This window comes from Mauremys mutica, chromosome 18 (genome assembly GCF_020497125.1).
Source record: "Mauremys mutica isolate MM-2020 ecotype Southern chromosome 18, ASM2049712v1, whole genome shotgun sequence".
In the NCBI taxonomy this organism is placed as follows: domain Eukaryota; kingdom Metazoa; phylum Chordata; order Testudines; family Geoemydidae; genus Mauremys; species Mauremys mutica.
Genome location: NC_059089.1, coordinates 22,959,283 through 22,982,277, shown reverse-complemented (window position 1 = coordinate 22,982,277; position 22,995 = coordinate 22,959,283). Strand labels below are relative to the sequence as shown.

Here is a 22,995-nt window from a genome sequence, read left to right as displayed (position 1 = left end):
ACTGACAGCCCAGGCGCCGGCTAGGACCAAGAAGTCTGGCTGTGACGCGTGCTGGGCACAGGTGTGCAGGAGGAGGTGTGTGATAATTAGGCATCTCTGACTAAACTGTAAGGGTCTGTATGACCAGAACCCCACTCTGTACAGCCAGGGCTGGCTGATCTTCCCACACTGTCACCGGGCACAGCCGGGGAACGCCGGGGAGAGTGGGTGCTGCAGGAAGCACTGCCCAGCAGACGCAGCGTGACAGTGCCCGGCCCCCCTCTGACTGGCCACGCACACTATTTAATCCTGGAGGCTGCCCAGAAAGTCACAGCCACATAGATTTCTGGACTGTTGTGACTCCAAACCTCACCAAAGTCTCCTGATCACTGTTCTCCAACCCTAGCCCCACTCGGACCCTGACCCTGCCTCTTGATTCCAGCCTGGTACTACCTCTGATCTCCGACCCTGGGCGGACTCCAAACCCAACTTTGCTTATTGAACCTGGCTCCAGCGATTCCTCTGACCCCTGCTCGCTGTTGACCCTCCTTGACTTGTGGATCCCAGCCCAGCTGTGACTGCAAGCCCAGACTGCTTATGTCCAGGTCCCTTACATAAGCATATTCTTGAAAACTCAAAATGGAGAATGAAGAATCTCCTCTCTCTGTCATGCGAAATTTCCATTACCTTCTGTTCCATCCCTTTCGTTTTTCTTGCAATGTGAAAGTCTGAGTGGAAGGGCTCTGCCCCTGCAGATTCACCCGGAAAACTCCAATTTAGAAAAAGCAACTAGAATAATCAGGTGGTTTCCTGTCAGGAGCTCGCTCAATGTTCTCAATAACCACAGAGCAATGAAGTCTTCTTACATCGCATACATTCTCTCAGTTCAAAGCACCATAGAGACACATCACAATGAACAATAAACACAATGCACGGGAGTCATTGGCCAACAATCTTCCTGCCTGTTTCACAGTCTTCACACAGCCTCAAGAAGCCCACCATACCACAAACCATTCTGAGAAGTAAGGAAATTCTGATTCAGCAATCGTAAGGCCTAGTCAGCATCTGTGCCAGTTCCTATATTATTATTAATTCTTACTGCATTTAGGTAGCATCTAGGAGTCCCAGTCATTCACCCCACTGCGCTAGGTTCTGGACAAATACAGAACAAAAAGACAGTCTGCCCCAAAGAGCTTATGGGGTGGCCTTGGCTGTTGTGGGGTTGTAGCATTGCAGACACATGAAATAAGGCAATAAGCTGTTAGTTTAGTAAATTAGGGAGAGCTCATGGGCAGTTTCAGAAGGAAAGGCAAGGGCTGAATGGACCATATAGACTGGTTTGAGGCCAGGTCTACACTATAAATGTATATTGGTATAACTACGTCGCTCAGGGATGTGAAAAATCCACACCCCGTTGACATGGTTGTACTGACCTAAACCCCAGTGCCAACAGCGCTATGTTGATGGGAGGGCTTCTGTCGACATAGCTACTGCCTCTCCTGGAGATGGATTAACTACACCGAGGGGAGAGGCTCTCCTTTGGTGTAGTAGCATCTTCACTGAAGCGCTACAGTGGCACAGCTGTACGGTACCAGTGTTTTAAGGATAGACCTGCCATTACTGAAGAGGTGAACTTGCGAAGAAGAACCACTAGGGTGAGGCAGAGCACTGCCTGTGGAATGTTGGACCTGCAAAATTAGCATCCAACTAAAAGGGAAATGTGGGTCTACCAACCTTTTCCATTTCCTTCATTATACAGCATGCCCTTCCCACAAGGCAGCTGCTGGAAAACTTGTTTTCAGCTGAGTCAGGTGCCTACTCTAAGGAGCATAGAAAGGGGAAAAGTGACACTGAGTTTTTGATTTTCCAGACTCATTCTGCGCCAATATGCTAAAGTGTACTGAGCAATACTAGTTAGAAGTTTACTCAAAAGAGTCAACTGCATCTCTAGAACATTGTCTGGTTTCTCAAGGCAAAGATTTTGGGAGTTCTGTAGTAAGTATGCCTAAAAGATTCGCTGAGTTACCAAAAGGTCACAGAATGGATCACTGAAGTACAATGGGGCTTTAATAGCACTGGGTTATTAGAAATTGAGCCTATCAAAAATTATTTTGGCTGAGCGGCAGTTGAATACACCAAGATGCTTGTTATCTCACTGCTTTCAGAAGCTACACGTTAAGGCCCTGATCCTGCAATCATTTACGCACACCGTTAATTTAACAGGAATGCTTAAAGTTAAGCATGTGCATATATGCAGGATTGTGGTTTAAGATTCCATGGATTGTAATTTTACAGACGAGGTAGATACAGGGCCCTGTCTATGTTGCAGTTTGAAACCATAGTTCCCCATTTTTAAAGAACTGTGGGAGCACTGCTCCAGAAAAGTACAAGTTTTGGTTTTCTAAAGAAGCTGCTAACACTCTACCATAAACTGGGCCAGAGTTTTTACTGCATGTAGGTCTGGGCTCTAGCTCTATTGTGAGGATATATTTCTCCTGGAGACAATGCTTGTAAAGAGGAAGTCATTCTTCAAAAGTAAGAATGATGGGTCTTATTTACAACAGTTTGTGTACAGGTGTTTCCACTGTGCCTGCATTGTCATATTCTGTATTGAACAAAAAGCCTCAGAGACAAAAATACAAGAAATACAAGTGACCTAAACAAACATTTTAATCAAGGGTCATTATCAGTGCAAGGGCCATTTCCTGCCCGCTTGATCATTAAAGCAAGGTAATAGCCTCAAAGCCCAGTCGGAGCAGGGCAGGCAGCACTTTGATGATGGTGTGGGAACCAGACGCAATGCTGTGATTTTTAAAAGTGCCTTTCATCTCTCTTTTGTGAGGACATTCTTATGAACCAGCTTGTCAAATGCCATTTACCTACATCGCCCTGAAGTGAACACAAAGGCTGTGTCCTGGTGCTTCCCCCAGGAGTATTTTGTGAGGACATCTGAGTTTGATTAGCCTGGTTGGGCCTACGTGGGTCTTTTATTATTGATGCTATTTACTGAATTCAAACACTATCAGGTTCGAGTGGGAGCTTATCTTTGCTCTTCCTGCTGTTAAGTGACTGATTGCACTATATTATCACACTGATATGCTGATGATATTTCATTCTGTAGCCTTTACTATCTACATGCAGCACCACTGAAGTGCAGCCAGCTCTGGGGTCGGGGTACCAAATAAGAAACACGTGCTAGCCAAGTAAGGGCAAAGGATCCTTTCCTTGCACACTGGATAAACTGCAGATGCGTGAAAGGTAAGAAAACAGAACATTTGCAAACCTCCTTTTCATTCTCTTCTGTGCAGTTACCATTACTCTCTTTGGGGTGCAATGCAGTTATATGCACCTTTCATTATTAAGTGCTGAAATGCACTCAGCCCTGTACAACAGGAAAAATGAAGTCCCTGCCTCAAGGAGCTTATTTTTTAAAAGACTTTTTACCTTTCAGTCTGAGTTCAACAGGGAAGCAATTGCTCCGGGGAGAGCTTATGCTTCAGCTATCAGCATCCTATCAGTCCAGCCAACTCAGACATGCGTAGCTTTTTCTGGTTAGCCTTCATCATTCAAAACACCAAATTAATTCCTGGTGCAGTGCCAGTGAGGTTACACCTGGGATGAAATGGGCCCACTTTGTTCCTTCTAAGGGGACAATCAGAACTGCTGGGGCACATGTCAGAGATCAGGACCCAAGCACCTGTGCTGGAAACTTTCAGAGCAAGCACAGACAGCCCCCAGAAAGCCAGGCAGAGCAGCAATTTCTAAATGCTCCATCTAATTGAGCAGGAATAATGAAAAAACAAACACACACAAAAATACCACCAACGCAACTAATCCTCCAGCATAAAAACAAGTAACTCAGATGCACCAGTGTTTTATTAGCAGCAGATGTGCTTGCGCTCGGAGCAGCTGAGTGGTATTCTGGTCTAAACAGGTGCTTATAAATCCTTTGATCACTATGGTATAGTATAGAAGTTCAACACCACTTTCCACCTTGACTCTTCAAGCCACCTGCAGGTTCTTGCCAGGACCCCCCCCCCCCTCAAATCCCATCATCCCTTTGCAGCCATAAAAGATGGAAGGGGGTCATGGCAAGAAAAGACAGGTGATTTGGGGATGGGGGGGTGTAAGGATGGGGGAATGAGTCCTGGGTGTAGGGTGGGTTCTGATGCTAGGAGCACCTAGGCAAAGGGTTGATGGTGGGAATATTTCTCTCCTATTCTCTCCACAGCACTCAGCAGTCATTAGTGAGATTGGTCCAGTGTCCAGGGGCAGCGCTTTCCTTGGCATGTCTGGGGAGGAGAGAAGAGGGAGTCGGGGAAGAACTGCCCTGGGACTGATTAAGCTATCAGAGGGCTGGACCAAGGGAGGATGTGGAGGGAGTAGCAGAGAGGAGGTGAGATTTTCCTTCCCTCCCTGCCTGGGCTCCTAAAGGGACTTGGGACCATGGGATTTTGGTAGTTATCTGCCCCTATAATAAGGTTGCCAATTTTGGTTGGATGTATTCCTGGAGGTTTCATCACATGACGCTGTCTTTAATAAAAGATTAATCTTTAATTCCTGGAGATGCCAGGACGATCCTGGAGGGTTGGCAACCCTACCCTATAACCAGTGGGGTTGTGATCCAGAGGGCAGCCCCTTGTAACTTCCACCAGGTCACACCTCACTGGTTGAACAAGATTCGAGGGGCATGGTGGACATAAGCAGAACATAAGCTCTCAGTCTGATGCTGTAGCCAAAAGAGCTAATGCGATCCTGGGATGCATAAATGGGAATCTTGAGTAGGAGCAAAGAGGTTATTTTACCTCTGTATCTGGCACTGGTGCGCCCACTGCGAGAAGACAATGTCCAGTTCTGATGTCCACAATTCAAGGATGTGGATAAATTGATGAGGGTTCAGAGAAGAGGCATGAGAATGATTAAAAGATAAGGCAACATGTCACAGTGATAAGCTAAATAGCTGGAGCTCCTTGAGTCTAACAAAGAGGAGATTAAGGGGTGACTTGATCAAGTCCACAAGTATGTACATGGGGAACAAATATTTAAGAATGGGCTCTTCAATCTAGCAGAGAAATATGTGATCCAATGGCTGGATCCAACATGATTCAGTGGCTGGAAGTTGAAACTAGACAAACTCAGACTGTAAATTTTTAAACAGTGAGAGTAATTAACTGTTGGGAACAATTTACCAAGGGTCGTGGTGGATTCTCTATCACCGGCATTTTTTAAATCAAAATGGGATGTGTTTCTAAAAGATCTGCTCTAGGAATTATTTTGGGGAAGTTCTCTGGCCTGTGTTGTACTGGAGGTCAGACTAGGGGACCACAATGGTCCCTTCTGGCCTGGGAATCTATTAAATATTCAGGCTTGAAATTCCTCGACACTCTGGAACCACAGGGTCAAATCATTGTGGCGTCAGCTCAGCTTTCCTCCTTTATGAGATAGTAAACATCATGGGATTAGATTTATTTGGGAGTGGCCCTTTCAAATGAGACCTCAGAAACTGAGGGTACATCTACACTTAAAACATGACAGCAGCACAGCTGCCCCACTGTAATGCTTCAATGTAGGCTCTTGCTACAGGTTCTCCTGTCACTGTAGTAAATCCACCTCCCCAAGAAGCAGTAGCTAGGTTAAAGGAGGAATTTTTCCATTGAGTGGCACATCTATGAGGTTAGGCCGGCATAGTTCCATCTCTCAGGGTGGTGGATTTTTCACACCCCTGAGAGAAGTAGCTATGCCAATGTAAGTTTGGGGTGTAGACCAGCCCTTAGGAACTTTCTCCTAATAATCCCATGGTCCTTTTCATAAGAGAAGAGGTTTGTCCCTAGTGTTCTTGGCCAAAATATCACATTCCACCATGTTTCCATTGGGTGGTGTATGCTGATTAGTCGCCTCCCTTTACCCCAGAAGTAGCTGCATTTCATTGGTGCTGGATGGCTTGTGAAGTGCTGTGGGATCCTTCGGATGGGAAGGGGCTATGGAAATGTAAGATGTTGTTTCACTTATGCTTGTAATTAATCACAAAGACTCAGTATGGTAGTCTGAACATTTCCTGCAGTAAGTACTGTGCAGTTCTTATTGCTCCGGAGGGATGCATTACAGATTCCTCTGCTATTTCATCAGTGTGGAGGAAGCATTGCATGGGCAGCTTCTTGCTAGACATACTGCAAATATTTGGAAGAGACCCAGACAGTGCTTTATATATAGATGTGTGCAGACATATATAGGTATGTATACACACACCCACACACTCTTCCCCAGCATTTGTTTGGGCAACAGAGTAGAAATATCAATGTTCCAAGAGTTAACATGCTTATCTGATTTAGTAGAAGTTTCCAGTCATTGTAATACATTAGGTTTCTATTTATATTCAGTACTTTGGGACTTCACAGTTGCATTAAGAACAATACAGAGTTCTTATTGAAAAAGAAGAATTAAAATAATTATCTTAAAGATCTAAGCACAACGTAAATAGTCATGTTTGCTTTTCTGGTGAGGTTAGTTCACTGAATTTCATAGTGTTGGTTTCATTTTCAGTTCAAGGCTACGTTCTCACTTAACTAGGGATTTAGATTTCTTTACAGTATCTACATTAGCAGCCCCACTTGTGGCCTTTTCCAGATGCACTCTGCTTTGGGTGTGAAGTGTAAAGCATTTTGCATTATTCAACACCAAAGGTTGGTTTGTTTTTCCCAATAACCCATCTATAACTAAAAGCAGCTATCCATCACTCGCTCCCAGCTATCTCATCTACCACAAAGTTCTCCTAAAATCTAACTTTTGGGGTCAAGAGGGATTATTTTTCCAGTGGGAGAATTAAGAAAGCAGTTGAAGTTTCCATGCAAGAAGCTGTTTAAAACACATCTTCCCAGCTTTTCCCATTTTAGGCCCTGATCTAGTCCTTACAATGCCACAGCTCAGGTAAGAGACCTCCTGTACAGATCTCACTGCAAGGTCAGGACTTTACGCAGTACAAGTCTCCTCCTACAGACCTTGCTCAGGCAAAACCTCCAACGAAGCCAATGAGAGTTTTGCCCGAATAAAAGCCTGCAGTAGCATTTCCTACTGGCCCAATCCCAACTTCCAATGAAATCTTTATTGACTTCAACAGGAATTGGATTGGTCTTAGTTGCACAAACAATATAGTAAGAATCATTTGGAGATGCAGGATTTTCACGTAGCCGTCAGATACTGATGAGGAGCAGATGTTGGGTCAGGCAGGCTGGGGAGTTTGTCCACAAAAATTCTACCGACACATGGCAAAAACATCATGTTCAAGTTTTAGTAAAATCTAGACGCCCAGGAGCATCCTTTATTGCAAATCAGTTAACCAAAAAATACATCATTTTTGCAAACTACAACTTTGCAGGTAGATAACTTTATTACAGAAGATTTTTTCGTAAACTACATTCTAGTTTATAAAACATAGGAAGACAACACCACATGATGTTTAAATCACTTGTATTAGGGATGTCACAATACCGATGCTCCGTGTTTACTAAGAGATGAGCACACAAGGGACTGCAGAAAGCCGTGGGCTTTTGAGAAATTGAAATCATATTTGGTTTCTAACTAAAAGGGATCAGGAATCTCTCCCTTTTCTTAGGTTTCCTTGATTGACTGCATTTTAGGTGAGTGACTGTCCTGTGTGTATGCATAGTGTTCGCTTTCCTTTTGCAGTCAATGAGTGAGCAATATTCTGACACCTCTAATAAGCATGATGTACTTAAGACTTGTTCATTTAGATTTTTGAAACAAAATCCACCTTTTTTTAAAAAAAAACTTATTTACAAACCTTAAATCTGCCACAGGCTTATACTATATTTTACATGGTTGTTTTCCCCCCACCTCCACAAAAGAGTGTGCACCAATATAAACCCGATGCATCATGCCAAACTAGCAAGAATAAAATGTCAACATTTAAAAACATGGGCTCAGCAGCCCAGTTTCTGTCTGCGTCTCCTAATTTCTGCCCTCGTGGTAGAGTAGGTCAGGGCTACATCCAAACCTGACATCTTAAGTTGCAAACCCAAAAGTTCAACATTTCAAAAAGAGCTTGGATGTTAGGGATTGATAGTAGACTGTGGTTGGGCACTGTAATGCTCTGTTAACTTTCATTTAAGTTGGTTTATAGTAATTGACAAATGCCTCCTTTACAATAGGACGGGCCACCCTTAAAAGAAGGATGTGGTTCTAAAAGTCCAAATCCTCGCATTTTTATTGTTTCAATTGTTATTCAGTCAATTGCAGAAAAAAACCAAGAAACTCTTCGGCACTGACTCCATAGCTATGGGTTTTCAACAGATTTGGCAAATGTTCTGTTTCTCTAGGCAGCAACGTTATGTAGATTTTTTTTTTAGCTTAGAACCTATCACAGGTCTGTAATCCTGATTTTTTAATATAGACAGCATTTAAATATATATAAAAAAGAAAGAACAAGAATTTCTATGTATTAAGATAAATGTACAACTATATAATACTGAAATTTTAAACAAAGATTCATGACTAGTACCATAAAATGTCCTCTCAGATAACACCCAAGAAAACATTTTAAAGTACATTTCAAAAATCAATTCATGCTTAATTTATAATTTTTTCAAGGGGTGACATTTGTAGCTAATTCTCCCCCCTTCCCCTCCCACTTTTTCTGGGTTTGAACGCAAAAAAACCCAAAAACCAATAAATAAATGGCATTTCAGAATCACGAATCTTTGCTTACAACTTTACAAAAACAACCTCCCCCATCAAGTCAACATATTAAAAAACACCCCAAAAACAAAAAAGAATTTTCTATAAAAGATTTACTAGGTTTTAATTCCTTGACGCACAACTGAAGTGTCTCATTTTGAGTTCTTAACAACAGAACATATAAATAAAAAGGCAGTGTTTTCATGTAAAATAAAAAGTACATAAATAAATACTAAAAAAAAAGATTAAACATTGTGTTCTTATTTTGTATAAAAAAACATATAAAAAGGGATCCTTCAGTCCAAACAACCAGTGTCCTTAGAAGAAGTTTTTAAAAGATGATCCTAAGTCCCACTGTGTCAATGTCTCTGAAACACCTTCTTTACTTGAAGGCTTCTGGGATGTGTACTATCTGTGACTGCATACTTGTGGGAGGGCTGGAGATCCCCTCTGACCAATCAGATATGTTGGAATGAGGTGACGAGCTTGACCATTGGTCCGGTGACTCCGGGGAAGGTGTTAAGAAAGGGTGGTCTGGCACCTGAAGCTGGTGATTGGGTGTATTGTCCAAGGGGGAGGAGTAACTGTGTTGGGAGGGTGGAGTTAAAAACTGGGTGGTGGTCATGGGTTGCGTGAGGGAGGATGGTAGAGACGTTGATAGGATCTGGGTCTCTTGAGGCAAAATAGTGTGCACTGTCATGGTAGTGCTGCTCACCTGCTGCATGTCTGACTGGTTTAGCTCGTTACTGAGGAAGTTTTGGCTAATGTGGGCATTGGTGTTTGAGCTGGTATTGTGATGTTGTTGCTGTTGTAGATTTTGCTGTTGCAGCTGCTGCTGTAAATTCTGCTGCTGTTGGATCTGTTGCAACTGCGGGGCCTGCATCAGATGTGGCTGGGAGGCCAGCCTTGTATTAGGCATGGGCTGGTAGCTCATCATCTGTGACAGGGTAGTGGTGGGCATGCCGTTGTGCAGGGAGGTCATCATGCCATGTTGAAGGGCTTGGGTTTGCTGGTGAGCCCCGGGCTGGATGTTGTTTCTCATTGGATTATACTGGTTCTGGACCATCCCATTTTGCAGCCTTGTTAGCCAGTCGCACTGGCCGTTCAGGCTGGCAGCTCCGCCTACAGTGAAATTCATCGGTGCACAGCTCATGACGGTGCTGGGGCTGGATACAGGAAGGTGAGAGAGACGCGGGGGCACTGAATCGAAGGCCATCCTGCTGGAGCTGCCCATCGCCATATCCTGCTTTCCCGCCATGTTAAGATGGTTGATACTCATGTGGGCATCAGGCATGCCTGGCAGGTGATTCAGAGGCAGGGATGGGGACTGCTGAAATGGAGATGTCATCAGTGGAGGAGAAGCAACATCCGACAGGTACCCATGGGGCGACTCCAGGGAGTCGACTGGTGACAGCACACTGGAGCTATCTAGAAGGCAACCTTTCCCATCTTGCGATTTTTTCCTCCTGGCTTTGATGTCTTTGGAATCTTTGCTATTGCAGCTCAGGCCCTTGGTACTTGGCTTCCTAGCTTTCTTCCCCTGGACGTTGGGTTTCAGGTTGCCGATGTAACTGTTGGGAGAGCAGAGCGGAGGAGACAGGGTGGGCGCCCCCAGCGGGCCATTATGCAGTGGAGGGCTCCGTACCAGGTTATACTCATCCAGCAGTCGCACAATGTCATGGTGCATGCGTTCCTGCGCAATGTCCCGTGGGAGCCGGTCCATGTGATCTGTTATGTCACGGTTCGCAAAGTGATCCAGGAGGACTTTGGCAGTTTCGTAGCTCCCTTCTCTGGCTGCAAGAAACAACGGTGTCTCCTCCTAGAAACACAGTGGAGACAGTTTGTTTTAAAACCCCAAAGCTAACAGGTTTTCCTGGCCGGCCCAATCCTGTTTTTATTTTAGATTTGAAGACATTGCTATTAATTAGGAAGCTCAGCAGCTGCACAAATAATTGCAAGGTTCATAAGTTCATGGAGTTCAACTTCATGCAGTGGTAAGGGGCAGAGTCTCACTTTCTTGCATAGCTTCTCTCTCCCTAGCACAAGTGCTCAGGAGAAAGGCTGCTGGGGAGGCGGAGTGGGGACAATACTCATGGGGAAGTTGGGCTCCGACTGGTCACCGAACTGGGTTGAGCCCCAGGCTGGGGGAGTTTTCTGTTACCCCTTTTTTGGTGAGGTCCAGGGAAAGACCTTGCTGAATGCCTCTGTGTTTGAATTACCTCATCCATATTCAATACTAAACCACTAATCACGTGACCTTCACCTAAAAGGCACAGTGAGGTGAGCAAACGAACACTTGTTATTTCCTCCTAACCCAACAGCGCACAGGTCACTAACACTGCGTATGGGGCCAACCCTTGGGCTCCGTATTCAAGCCAACTCCCATCAACTTCAGCTGGAGTAAAAGTCAGATACAGACGCTCCCTGACTTACGCAAGCGTTCCGTTCTGGAAAGTCTCGTGTAACTCGAATTTTGCTTAAGTCGGACACGTATACCCGACCATTATGCAAAAAACCCCAAACTATTTCTAGCTTACAAAACTTTTTCCATAAGTGCGGATTGGCGTAAGTCAGGTTTACATAACCTGGGGGGTGGCAGTACAGACCTCACCATCTGGCAGCCAGGGTTACATTTGAGGCAAAAATGACCCTCGGATTGACTTGTACAAGGAAAATAATTGCCTTGCATCTGCTAGCCCTGTAGATCCCTACCTTATTGTTCTGCATGTCTTTATTGGCACCGTTCTTCAGCAGCACCACGGCAGCTTCTACGTTATTCACAGCAGCTGCCCAGTGCAGTGCTGATTTGCCTAGGGAAGAAGAAGGTGATATACAGCCCGCATTAGTCAGCAGTTAGAACAAGAACAAATATTCCCTGCCCGCAGCACCACATACAGTGGTGCATGTTTTAGAAGACTGCCGTACCTAGGTCATCCACTGCATTGACGTCTGCGTGGCAATTGATCAGATCCTCCAGCATGCCCTCCACTGCCAAGCGAGCTGCCAAGATCAGCGGCGTGGTCCCATCGTGCATGCGGGCATCCAAATCGGTCGCTCTGTTCCTAATCAGGATCTGCCCACAACGAGACGAACGCGTGGAAAAACCCCAATGTTAGGAGAAAGCCAGTGGATATTCCAGCGAGGTTTCCACATAAGAAAAAACTACCAGCCCTCTTGCTGGGAGCCGCTACAGAGAGATCAAGGTCTGGAAGGTGTTGTGAAGGCTCAATTCCCTCTCTCGTGCCTAGAGTTGGTCCCTGCAGGCCAGCAGTGGCTCATATAAGCGGGGCAGCACTGGGGAGGCTTGCACAGCCACCATGCTGTACCTGCTCTGCCACTAAAGAGGCGGCTTCAAGTCACCAAGTCTTACATCATTGTACCTTTCAACAGCACTAGATGTTGGGGCAAATGCTAAAATCCTTACTCAGCAAAATTCTCATTGACATCAATAATGACTTGGCTGATTAAGGCCAGGATGGAGACTTTGGGATAGGATCAATTAACAGGGGCCACAAAACTGACTCCCAGTGGCCCTTTACTCTGTAGAGAAAGGACCGCAGTAGGAAAGGTTGCTAGCGAAGGCTGATGTACCTGGAAGACTCCTTGAGCATCAGCTGAGACAGCTGCATGGAGGGGCGTCCTGCCCATGTTGTCCTGGATGTTTGCATCTGCACTGGCTTCCAACAGGCGTTTGGCAGCATCGGAGCGAGAATACCTTGCGGCCAGGTGGAGTGCCGTCTCACCGGTTCGGTCTGTCTGGTTGTGCAAGCTGGCACCCTGGTAAATGAAATCCGAGATGACAGCGGGAGCATCCTCCTCCTCTTCGCTGTTGCCAGTCTCCAGCCCTCCTCCACTGCACGAAGCGATCATGAGCGGGGTGAATCCGTCTGGAAAACACAGAGCAACCCCATGAACAGGAGGGGCTCTTTGCCCTTCTGTGATAGGCGATTCCAGGGAGATGTTCTGACTTGCCAGGGCTACTTGTTCTCCTGGCACCTCGAGCTCTGGTTCCTATCTACTTCCTAACACCAGACACGAAACCTCTTCCTCAGATTTAGGTCTGAATTTATTCCTCATTCAGTAGCTTCTCATCACTCACTGGCTTCCCTATTTTGTCTGTGGTCTTGGATTCAACTCTCCAAAGCACTTCAGGGCATGGTTTACATGGAAGACACTATGCAGAATACAGCTGCACTGTACTGAAGTTTAAAAGCTTTTCTTATTTGACTGTGGAAAAGTCTCCGAAGGGAAGTGGATGAAGCTCTGATGCTTGGGATAGTTAAAACCTGATTAGACAAGAAAACACTTGTAAACGTCCCATAGGGATCAATCCTGCACTGGCAGGCAGATGAACGGCATGATTGAATGGGTGTCTTCCCCCAACTCTAACCTCTTTGATTCTCTGACTTCCTTCTCTGTGGTTAAATAAGGAGAGATTTATGGAAAACAAAATGCCACAAAGGCAAATCTCCTTAAGTCATACAAAACAGTAGCAATGCAACATGGAAGGACTTCTAGGAGGGGCATTTCTGTGTTAGGTTACATGAAGACTGATGTGTAAATGGCAGCACAGCAATAGGCACTGCTCAATTGTAGAAAGAGAATGAGGTTTGTAGATTAAATTATGCAAGCATCGGAGCAAGGAATCTCCCTTACCAGGACCTCGAACGTTGACATCCATGCAATCTGCATCAATTTCACCTTGTGGTGGGGTGGGTGCCATGGAAGAGATGCGCAGGTCGGCTGCATCTAGGTGCTGTTGAGTCCACTGCCTGTGATCTGTCTGATCGTCCACGTCTGGCAGCATCGCCTGCTCCTCAAACTAAGAAAGGACAAAAGGAAGCTGAAAGTCAGACCTCAAGGAAAAGGCAAGAGAAGATATAACAAAGGGTTGAAATGAAAAGCTGTGTAAGACTCAAAGCTACAATTACATCACACACAGGCTGAAAAGGAGCCTTCAGAAGTTGTGATCAGCATGGTATGGAATCCTAAGAGCAAACCCTTGTGTTATGTCTCATCGCACTGTTCACCTTCCTAATGAAACAGCTCAATGTTACTGTTAGCTTACCCTGAACTTCTTAGTGTCCAAGGTTTCTTCATCACCCCATTCATTCTGGTTGTCATCCATCAAGGTGCCATCAGAAGCATTTTTCAGGGGTCTTTCAAAAATACAGAAAAACTCAAGTAATTAGTTCTTCTGCAAAAACGGAGAGGCAATAGATCACATGCTTTACATGCACAAAACTAAATGAAGAAATTCATGGTAATTTACAGAACATTAAAATCCCCACAAAGCTAGGGTATTGTTCTCCCCTTGCAAAACCCTGAAAACTCTATAACCTTTTCCCCTGCTGTATCGTATCAAGCACTAAAGGAGCGAGCTCTAACGGTTCCGTTAGAGTAGCACTGTCATTAGTAGCTGCACGCCACAGCACGTAACAGGTTAACAGTAAGATTACTCACTTCAGGCCAACGGAATCCTCCCCAAGTGGTTCTCGTCGCTTCTTCTTGCTTGACTCTGTCACTTTGAAGCCTTCTGGGAACCAGAGCTGCCCATGCTCCCTGCGCCGCTTTCGAGACACCACTACTCCCACTCCAATGAAAGCAAGCAAGACAAGTGCAGCCACCACCACATACATAGGATATAGCTGGGAGTTCCTCTGGGGCTCAGCTGTTTCACCTAAAAAAGAGTGGGGCGCATGGAGAAAGTGAGACATTAAGCCGCATATCAAACTGGTGATGGAGCACAAATGAAGAGAAATTAGTTAATAGAGGTACCTATGGCTGATCTAAATCATCCCCCAAAATAAGGTCATTTTATACGCTATTAATCAGAATTGCAAACTATTGGCAAATTCTCCTCTGCACAAGCCCACTGCATCAGGAGACAGCTTTACTTTTTTCTCCTTTAAGGAAAAGGATTAGCAAACTTCAAATCACTGCGCTCTCATTGAGCTGTTAAGACAAAAGGATTCAGGGGGATTTCCAAGATACAAACTCCAGCTTCTCTCACATGTCACTGATTGATTGGAGTTGGGTTTTTTCCCCCCTTTTTTAGCTGTAATGATTTTGAAATAAAACTGAACTAAGCAAAATTAAAAAAAAAATACAGCATTAGTTTATTAATGTAGATTTAAAGAACACAAAGATTCAAGGTTATTAAAGCCAAACTGTCTCTGGATACAGCATTCTGAGCTCGGCTGGCTGATAATTGGATCACGGATGTGGGTTGGAAAGTTTCAATCACCTCCAGTCTCAATCCCTCCAGCAGCTGCCAGCTAAAACTTACTTTTAACGGCTTCTATTTTGTAGGGGATGTTCAGGCTACCAAGTGAGGCCAAGGCACCCAGGAAAGCCGCCACATCAGTTGTGCTCTGAAAGCATTGCGAGGAGGACTGGATGCACTGGCGGTTGTCGATTTCCAAGTATACGATGGATCTGTATGGAAGAAGAGCAAATGGAAATAGAGAGCAATGATCAGACTGAAGGAGAGTCAAGACCTATGTCTGTTCTCCCCATAACCCCACATCAGGGTGGATTAAGATGGTGGAAACAGACTTGTTTACTCATGGATGGGCCAAACCTGCAGACCTAAGTTAGGCAAAGCTCTCGCTAATGTCAGTTAGAGTTTTACCTGTATGAGGACTGTAGGATTTAGCTCCAAGTCTATTTGTCAGCTGTTCAGTAACACAGGAATGTCTTTCCTTAGCAACGACAGAAGTCACACAAACATGATAGGGTACTTGGGGCCTGAATCTCGTCTCACACCAGTTTTACCCCATCGTCTTCTCCGCTCATTTTGGTGGAGGGACTCCTGACTTCCACTGCTCTGAGCAGGAGGAGAATTGGGCCCTTTGTAGCTATACAGCACTTTTCAGCAAGTGTCTCAAAGCACCTTACAACTTTGCAGTAATTGAGACTCATAACAGACCTCTACAGTCAGGAAATCGAGGCTTAACTAAGTGACTTCCTAAAATAATGAGAGCCAAGCTAGTTCTGACTGCCAGCCCCACCCCCGCAGAGTGACTCCTAGCCAACACATGGGACTCCATTAGCCACGTCAGTTGTAGCATTATTTAAAAAAAATAAATTCCAAACCAGAAACGTGTCAGCACTGACACCCCCTTCCCAACTTCTCTTGCATAAGAAATTTGGTTCCACTTCATATTTAAAACCAACATCTAGGTAAAATTCTCCATCCTGCAGCATTTTCCTTAGAGCGGATTATTAATATTAATAGGGCACAATAACTGCTGTCCAATGAAAGCCTTTTCTCTGCCCCCTCACCCTCTGATATCCATCTGATCCAGCTCTCTCCGCTGCCTTTCACCGACACGTGACGAGAGGGACGTCTTTATTGTGTTGAAGACGGCGCTGGGCATGTCCGACCAGTTATCCGTCGACCTCTTGATGTGGTGCTTTTTCAGCTCCTCTTCATTGCCGTAGTATGGGAAGATCATGTACTCTCCCTTGGGGTTCTTCTTGAAGACCACATTGGTGTGAAGGATGCGGCTGAGCTCCCGGAGGAAGTTGAAGGAGTTGTTCTTCAGGTTCTCTGGAGTTATCAGGACCACCACTACCAAAGTGCCATCTGCAAGTTTCTCAGGCATGTTGTTGGCACAGTCCAGACCATCCCATTCACACTCAGCGTTGTTACACCCCTGGTCGCAGTGACCATCTGAAAAGTGATCTTTACAGTATTGGTCATACAGAGGACTAGGGAGAAGGAAAAGAAAGGGAAAAGGATTAATTACACCCACAGCCATAGTATTATCCATCTACTAAGATAGCAGTAGGAGTTTCAAGGATTTCTGTCCTGTAACAACAGCACTGCTCACCCTGACATCCTAAATTGCCTTATAAAGAGGGGAATCACTTTATGCAACACTGAAAAGCAACTACTTCTGGGGTGAAACATGGCAGCTATTAAACTGTAGGTAGCAATTTAGGACGGGATGTGAAGACGACTACTTTGACCCAGGGAAGCTGAGAGAGGCAGAATACAATTACTCAAAACAGAGTTTTCCAGGAACCTGTGATCAAATCCATGCTATTGCAAAAGAATGCTCAGTAAATGCCAGCAAGTATTTAGGGGCTCTTCTGAAAGTTGGTGCCATTGGCAGCACACCAGAAGGATGGCTTCAGTATTGGCCCACGTGCTCAGGATCCAACTGATCGCCATATTTTGGGGTTGGGAAGGATTTTTCCCCCAGGTCAGATTGGCAGAGACCCTGGGGGGTTTTCACCTTCCTCTGCAGCATGGGGCATGGGTCACTTGCAGGATTAAACTAGTGTAAATGGTGGATTCTCTGTAACTTGAAGTCTTTAAAATCTTGATTTGAGGACTTCAGTAACTCAGCCAGAGGTTAGGGGTCCATTATAGGAGTGGATTGGTGAGGTTCTGTGCAGGAGGTCAGACTAGATGATCATGATGGTCCCTTCTGACCTTAAGGTCTATGAGTAGCACCCATTGTAACATGAGCACCCAGGGGCGGCTCCAGGCCCCAGCACGCCAAGCGCGTGCTTGGGGCGGCATGCCGCGGGGGGCGCTCTGCCGATCGGGCGGCAGGCAGGGTGCCTTCGGCGGCATGCCTGCGGAGAGTCCGCTGGTCCCGCGGCTTTGGTGGACCTCCTGCAGGTGTGCCTGCGGAGGGTCCGCTGGCACGCCTGTGGGAGGTCCACTGGAGCCGCGGGACCGGCGACCGGCAGAGCGCCCCCCGCGGCATGACGCCGTGCTTGGGGCGGCGAAATGTCTAGAGCTGCCCCTGTGAGCACCACTTCCTATAGAATCCTGGTGGTTTCTTGCTGATCTCCCACTAAAAACTAACAGCGCCAAACTCAACAAGGCACTGCTGTCTATAGAGGAGAATTCACCAAAGTGGTGAATTTCTGTGCAGAATGCTCCATCAGCAGAGCTGCCCAAAAAGGAGCCAACAGGGGTGTTCCATAATGGGGCGATCTAGTCAAAGAAGGGCCACACCCAGGAAGTTGTGAGCACCTACAACTCCCAGTGAAGTCAGTGGGTGTTGAGGTTGCTCAGGATTTGGCCCCACCCGATAGGAAATAGCACTTGGAGAAGCAAAACAAGCAGCAGAAGTTCCTCCGATAATCAGCAGAAAGACCCTGGCTTTGAAGGGACAGCGACGGGGAGGAGGTTGCTTACTTGCATTGCCCTTCCACCTTCAGGCAGTCAAAGCCGTCGTACAGACACCCGGTGTTGTTGCACTGCTTGTCGCACCGCTCGTTGTTGAAATACTTCCAGCACTCCAGCGACTGGGAGCAGTTCTTCCAGGGGTCGTTGAAGTTGAGGGAACAGTCCCCTCCGTCCCAGCCACAGGAATGGTTGTTGCACTTCGCATCGCAGATCTTGTTGCCAGCGAAACCCGCGCAATCGGGTATCTCACATTTCTCCTCAATTGTGGGTGGGGGGATGTCCTGGCCGATGCCTCCCCGGAAATCGAAATCCAGGATGTGGCAGTATAGGCCATTGAAATTTGCAGGGCATTTGCACCGGTAATATGGGGGAGCGTCACTGAAGTATTCACAGGTACCCCCGTTGTAACACTGGTTTGAATGGCAAGGGCTGCTGATGGGGTACTGGCAGTCTGGCCCCGTGAAGGCAGGATCACACATGCACTTGGAGCTCTTGTGGCCGGAGATGCAGGTGCCGCCGTTCAGGCAGCGCAGATTCCCACAGGTGCGCAAGTCGTTTTCACAGGTGGCGCCATCAAAACCCTGGGGAGACAAGAGCCAGGGAGGCGGCAGAGTTAGTGTCTCTGACGTTGCAGCCATCAGCCTTGTGAAATGTGGATCAGGAGGAACAAACGGACAGGGAGACAGTGAAAGCAGAAGAGCAGTGGCCTAGCACACTGGTTTGGCGCCCAGTTCTGTGTTAGACACTGAAATCTCTCATCATCATGGCGGCCAGCCTGGCCACAGCTCTGGGACAATAACTGTAATGTTCTTTAGTAAATTACAGCCTAAGGGAGTTAGGTGCTTAAATCCCATTGAAAGTCACTGGGAATCAGGCACCTAACTATTCTCAAAAATAATAAATCAAAGTACAGCCTGAACATTTACCTTGAAATTAAACATGGGAAAAAATCTATACGCTCCTCTCCCATGCGATCATCCACCTCCAACCAAGGCAGGTCTCTTCCCCATAGGATATTTTCTAGCACTCCATCCAGTCCAGCTTTAAATGGCCTATATAGCAGAGCTTCCACCATCTCCAATGTGAGCCTCTTCTACGGTCCTAGCAGATCACACTGCTAGGCACCGTTCTCCTGATACTCAGCCAAAACCTCTTTCTGCTTGACATCCCGCTCTGGCTCCTGGTCAGGATGGCATTCTCCCGCTTTGCGCCACCTGCCCCAGTTCCTCTCTCTCTGCCATGGTCATGGCCTGCACACACTCACAGCTGGCTACCACAGTCCCTTTGTTTGAATCACTCCCTGCGACCCCTTAACCATATGGGGCCAGACTGTGAGCAGTTACTGTCACAGGCAGACTCCCATTAACTGCAGTGGGATTCATGAATAAGGGGCTCACAACCTGGCCCCTTTGGTCTGAGCTCCCTCCAGTGTACTGGTTTGGAGGGTCCACACGATGTACTAGGACTCAGATTTTCAGGCCACATGGGACTATTAGATCCCCTAGCTTGCCCTCCTCTGAGCATGGAGCAGAACTGTTGCATGAAACCTGGAAGGAGTTAGATACGTACAGGGGGGCATTTACAGATGAAGCCCCGGCCAGTGTTGCTAGCAACTGCACACGTTCCGCCGTTCCTGCAGGGTTTGCCCTTGCAGCCATCCACCACGGTATCACAGCGACGGCCTGCGGGGGGAAGGAGGCACCTGTGAGTGTGATGTGTTACCAGCAGCCTCGGGGTCCTTCCCGGGCTGGATGGGAAAGGCTGACTCACCTGCGTAGCCTTGCCTGCACTCGCACTTGTAATCGTTGACGCGCTGCACGCAGTTCTGGGTCCCCCGCGCGTCACAGGGGTTGGACAGGCACTCGTTGACGTCCCCCTCGCAGCGCTCCCCCACGAAGCCGGGCGGGCAGATGCAGCTGTAGCCGCCCACCCGGTCTGTGCATTTGCCGTTGTTAAAGCACTTGGGCCCCAGAGTGACGGGATCAAAGAAGGGGCTGCAGTCGTCAATGTTGATCTCACAGTGCACCCCTGGGGACAGAGGGGGTGGGGGGGAGCAGCCCATGTTCAGTCTGATTTATTTTTTGTTCTACCCTAGTGCCCATGGGCTCTGGTCATGGACCAGGACTCCATTGTGCTGGGTGCTGTACAAGCCCAGAACCAAAAGACATGGGGCTTACAAGCTAAGTGTAGGACAAGAGACGGAGACAGACAGATTGATGGGGGAGTGCAAGGAAACCATGAGACAATACTAGTCAGCGTGGCAGGCATTGGTAACAGGGCAGTCAGACGGCATCTCCCCCTGCAGCTGCTTGCCAACCTCCCCTCCAGCCATTTCGGTGGGAGTTGAGGGCACCCGGTCTCTGGCAGGAGGGGACCGGCAGCGTTACAAGACCACTTGAGCTCCTTGATGGCTGGGCTAACAGGCTACTGTAATCCAATATTCCTGCAGCTGCTTCCACCATTAAGACCAGCGTGCGTACACAGGAGCTAATGAGCACATATCAAGGATATCTGCACTCAGAAAAGTATTCCCCATTAATTTACCTTGAGTCCCTCTGGGGCAAGAGCATTTGTAGGTATTGATGAGATCGATGCAGGTTCCTCCATTCTGGCACGGGTGAGACAGGCACTCATTGATCTCCTCAGAGCAGTTAACTCCGTGATAGCCAGCAACACACTGCAAGGGAGGAATAAGGGGAACCATTAATTACATTCACTCTGGTAATGAATCTGTTCAGTTCTAATCTCAGGTTCCTATACTGTTCCCATCACTGAGGTAGCTGAGAGCCTGATCTCTTCCTTCAGCGGTCGTGTGGGGGCTATTCTAGCCCTGATTAGAGGCCAGGATGTTCAAAGCATGGGCTAAACACTGCTCTCCCTCTCTCCCCAGCAATACCCGTGCCTCAGTATTGCAGATTGCAGCTGCAATCTACTCAATTTTATGCAAACTGGGAGCAGCCCAGAGGGAACTAGTCAGTTGCCAATGAGGCAGTATGGTTTGGCAGAAGTTTGGACAGCTTTGTTTATAGGAAAGAAAGAAAGAAAGAAAATAATGAGCATTTACAAATGACCTGCCATCTGTGGATCTCAAAGCACGCTACCAACACAAATGGATTATGCACAGGCAGTGCTGTTAACCCCACTTTACAGACGGAGAAGAGTGAGGCACAGAGAAGTGAAATGTCTTGTCTGAAGTTGCAGAGTCAGGAGTAGAACCCAAGCGTCCCATCTCCCAGCCCTTTGCTCTAACTGCTGAGCCCCACGTGCTCCCCCAGAGTGCTGGCAGCCAGCCCTCGTACCTCACAGGAGTAGCCTCCCAGGTAGTCCGTGCACGTAGCTCCATTCTGGCAGGGGTTCGGGGAGCACTCATCCACCTGCTCCTCGCAGTAGCTGCCGGTGTAGCCAGCCTGGCAGCGGCAGAAGTGCGTGTTGCCTGTATCCACGCAGAGGCCGGAGTTCCTGCACAGGTGCACCATGTCGACGCCTGGGAGAGCACAAGGCCGGGAGCACACAGTGAAGCACATGCAAGGCCAGCGATGCATGGGCATGTTTGTGCAAAATGGGCCGGTACAGGGGAGGCTGCTCTTTGAGAAAAGCACCCCCATAGGGCACTATTAGAAGTGCCAGGTCTTGGCCCATGCTCTGGCTTCTTTGTGTCACTCAGGTGATCTCTGGCCAGGACAGCAGCCACTGGGAGCTGTTCTGAGTCAATGTAAATCACAGCAGCCCTGAGGTTGCTTTAACTTGTGCCAGAGGCTGAACTAGCCCCCAGCAGCACTAGGAGTCAGGGTGTACAGCCACCTTTCTCCCCATTCCTGGGCCCTGTGCCGAATAGAGCTTGGCCATTCCTTGCAAATCTGACCCTAAACCTCCATGAATTGACCAGGCCCCAGGGCGCTATTGCCCAGAAGACAGCATCGAGGACAGAAGTTACCTTGCTGCTTTGCAGCCACGTCACAGGATACGCTGGGGACATCACAATACAGGCCCGTCCACCCGCTGTTGCACTCGCAGCGGTACAGGTTGTTGGTCTGCCAGCACTTGCCTCCGTTTTTGCAGGGAGAGGAGTCGCACCAGCGCACCAGATTCTGGGGAGAGGAGAAGGAAGTTCATACGCTGTTTGGGAATGGGAAGGATTCTGCAGGACATAGCAAGTAGGGGAGAAAGGAGACCTCTAGATCTGGGGTGCTGAGCTGCAGTGAACCTAGGGCAGATCCTCCGTTGGTGTAAATTGGCGATCCTTCCAGGATGCTACGTGAGGACCTGCCCTCATGTGATTGATGGGCTGACTGTTCTTTACCTGACAGTTGAGGCCGGTGTAGCCCTGCGGACAGGCGCACTTGTAGGTCCCGTAGCTGTCCTGGCAGGTGCCTCCATTCAAGCACGGCTTGGAGTCGCATTCGTTGATGTCATGCTCGCAGTAGCTGCCCGTGAAGCCAGGTGGGCACACGCAGGTGAAGGTATTGATGCCGTCCACGCAGGTTCCCCCGTTAAAACAGGAGCTGGAAGGTGGGAAAACAAACATTGCTTCCCAGTAAACAATAGTGACGATTGTAATGGCGTTCTCCATCCATGGATCTCAAAGCCCTGGTACAAACTAATTGATTCAGTCTCAAAACCCCTCTGGGAAGGAGATAAGTGCACAGATGGGGAAACTGAAGCTCAGAAAGCTTATGTGTCTTGCCCAAGGTCAGACTTTAGTGTAGTGGCAGCGCTAGAAACAGAACCCAGGAGTCCAGACTGCTAGTCCTCTGGTTCAGCCACTAAATGGCATAGCCCATGGGTTGTACCTCTCACTAGCTAGCACCTAACGTAAGGAGAGTTCATGGGGTTTTTAAAAATCTCTAGTCTTGCAATGTAAATCCACCATTTTAATGACTGGAGCAAAAACCACATGGTTTGGGCTCAAGCTTCATTTCCCGGCTTTGTGTACATGGCCCTATTCACGGTTATATCTGAGCCGGTCATGTCCTTGAACGTAGTAACCCTCCCAGCCCTGCTGGGAGGCAGGGATATACTAGCATCCCCATTGTACCGCTGAAACCCAGAGACACTAAGCATCTTGCCCGAGGTTGCAGGGAGTCCGTGAGCGAGCAGGATTGAACGTGGGTCTCCAGAGTCCCAGTCCAGTGCCTTAACACAACTCCAGCGGAAGCATGTGGGAGTTTTGG

The 22,995-nt window shown here is 47.4% G+C and overlaps 1 protein-coding gene across 1 annotated transcript in view; it reads right to left on the bottom strand.

Moving 5' to 3' along the window:
• Positions 1-7,261: 7,261 nt before the first annotated feature.
• NOTCH1 (notch receptor 1) overlaps positions 7,262-22,995 on the bottom strand; it is an 81,201-nt gene continuing 65,467 nt past the window's right edge. Inside the window, exons 19-34 of the mRNA XM_044992582.1 lie at positions 22,125-22,326; positions 21,759-21,912; positions 21,124-21,308; positions 20,369-20,501; positions 19,595-19,852; positions 19,394-19,506; positions 17,834-18,405; positions 15,958-16,386; positions 14,960-15,108; positions 14,134-14,350; positions 13,739-13,829; positions 13,327-13,492; positions 12,262-12,557; positions 11,596-11,743; positions 11,383-11,480; positions 7,262-10,489 (exon numbers count right to left, since the gene is read on the bottom strand). Coding sequence (XP_044848517.1) covers positions 9,053-10,489; positions 11,383-11,480; positions 11,596-11,743; positions 12,262-12,557; positions 13,327-13,492; positions 13,739-13,829; positions 14,134-14,350; positions 14,960-15,108; positions 15,958-16,386; positions 17,834-18,405; positions 19,394-19,506; positions 19,595-19,852; positions 20,369-20,501; positions 21,124-21,308; positions 21,759-21,912; positions 22,125-22,326 — 4,648 coding nt within the window. The 3' untranslated portion in view covers positions 7,262-9,052. The remainder of the gene's footprint in view (positions 10,490-11,382; positions 11,481-11,595; positions 11,744-12,261; positions 12,558-13,326; positions 13,493-13,738; positions 13,830-14,133; positions 14,351-14,959; positions 15,109-15,957; positions 16,387-17,833; positions 18,406-19,393; positions 19,507-19,594; positions 19,853-20,368; positions 20,502-21,123; positions 21,309-21,758; positions 21,913-22,124; positions 22,327-22,995) is intronic.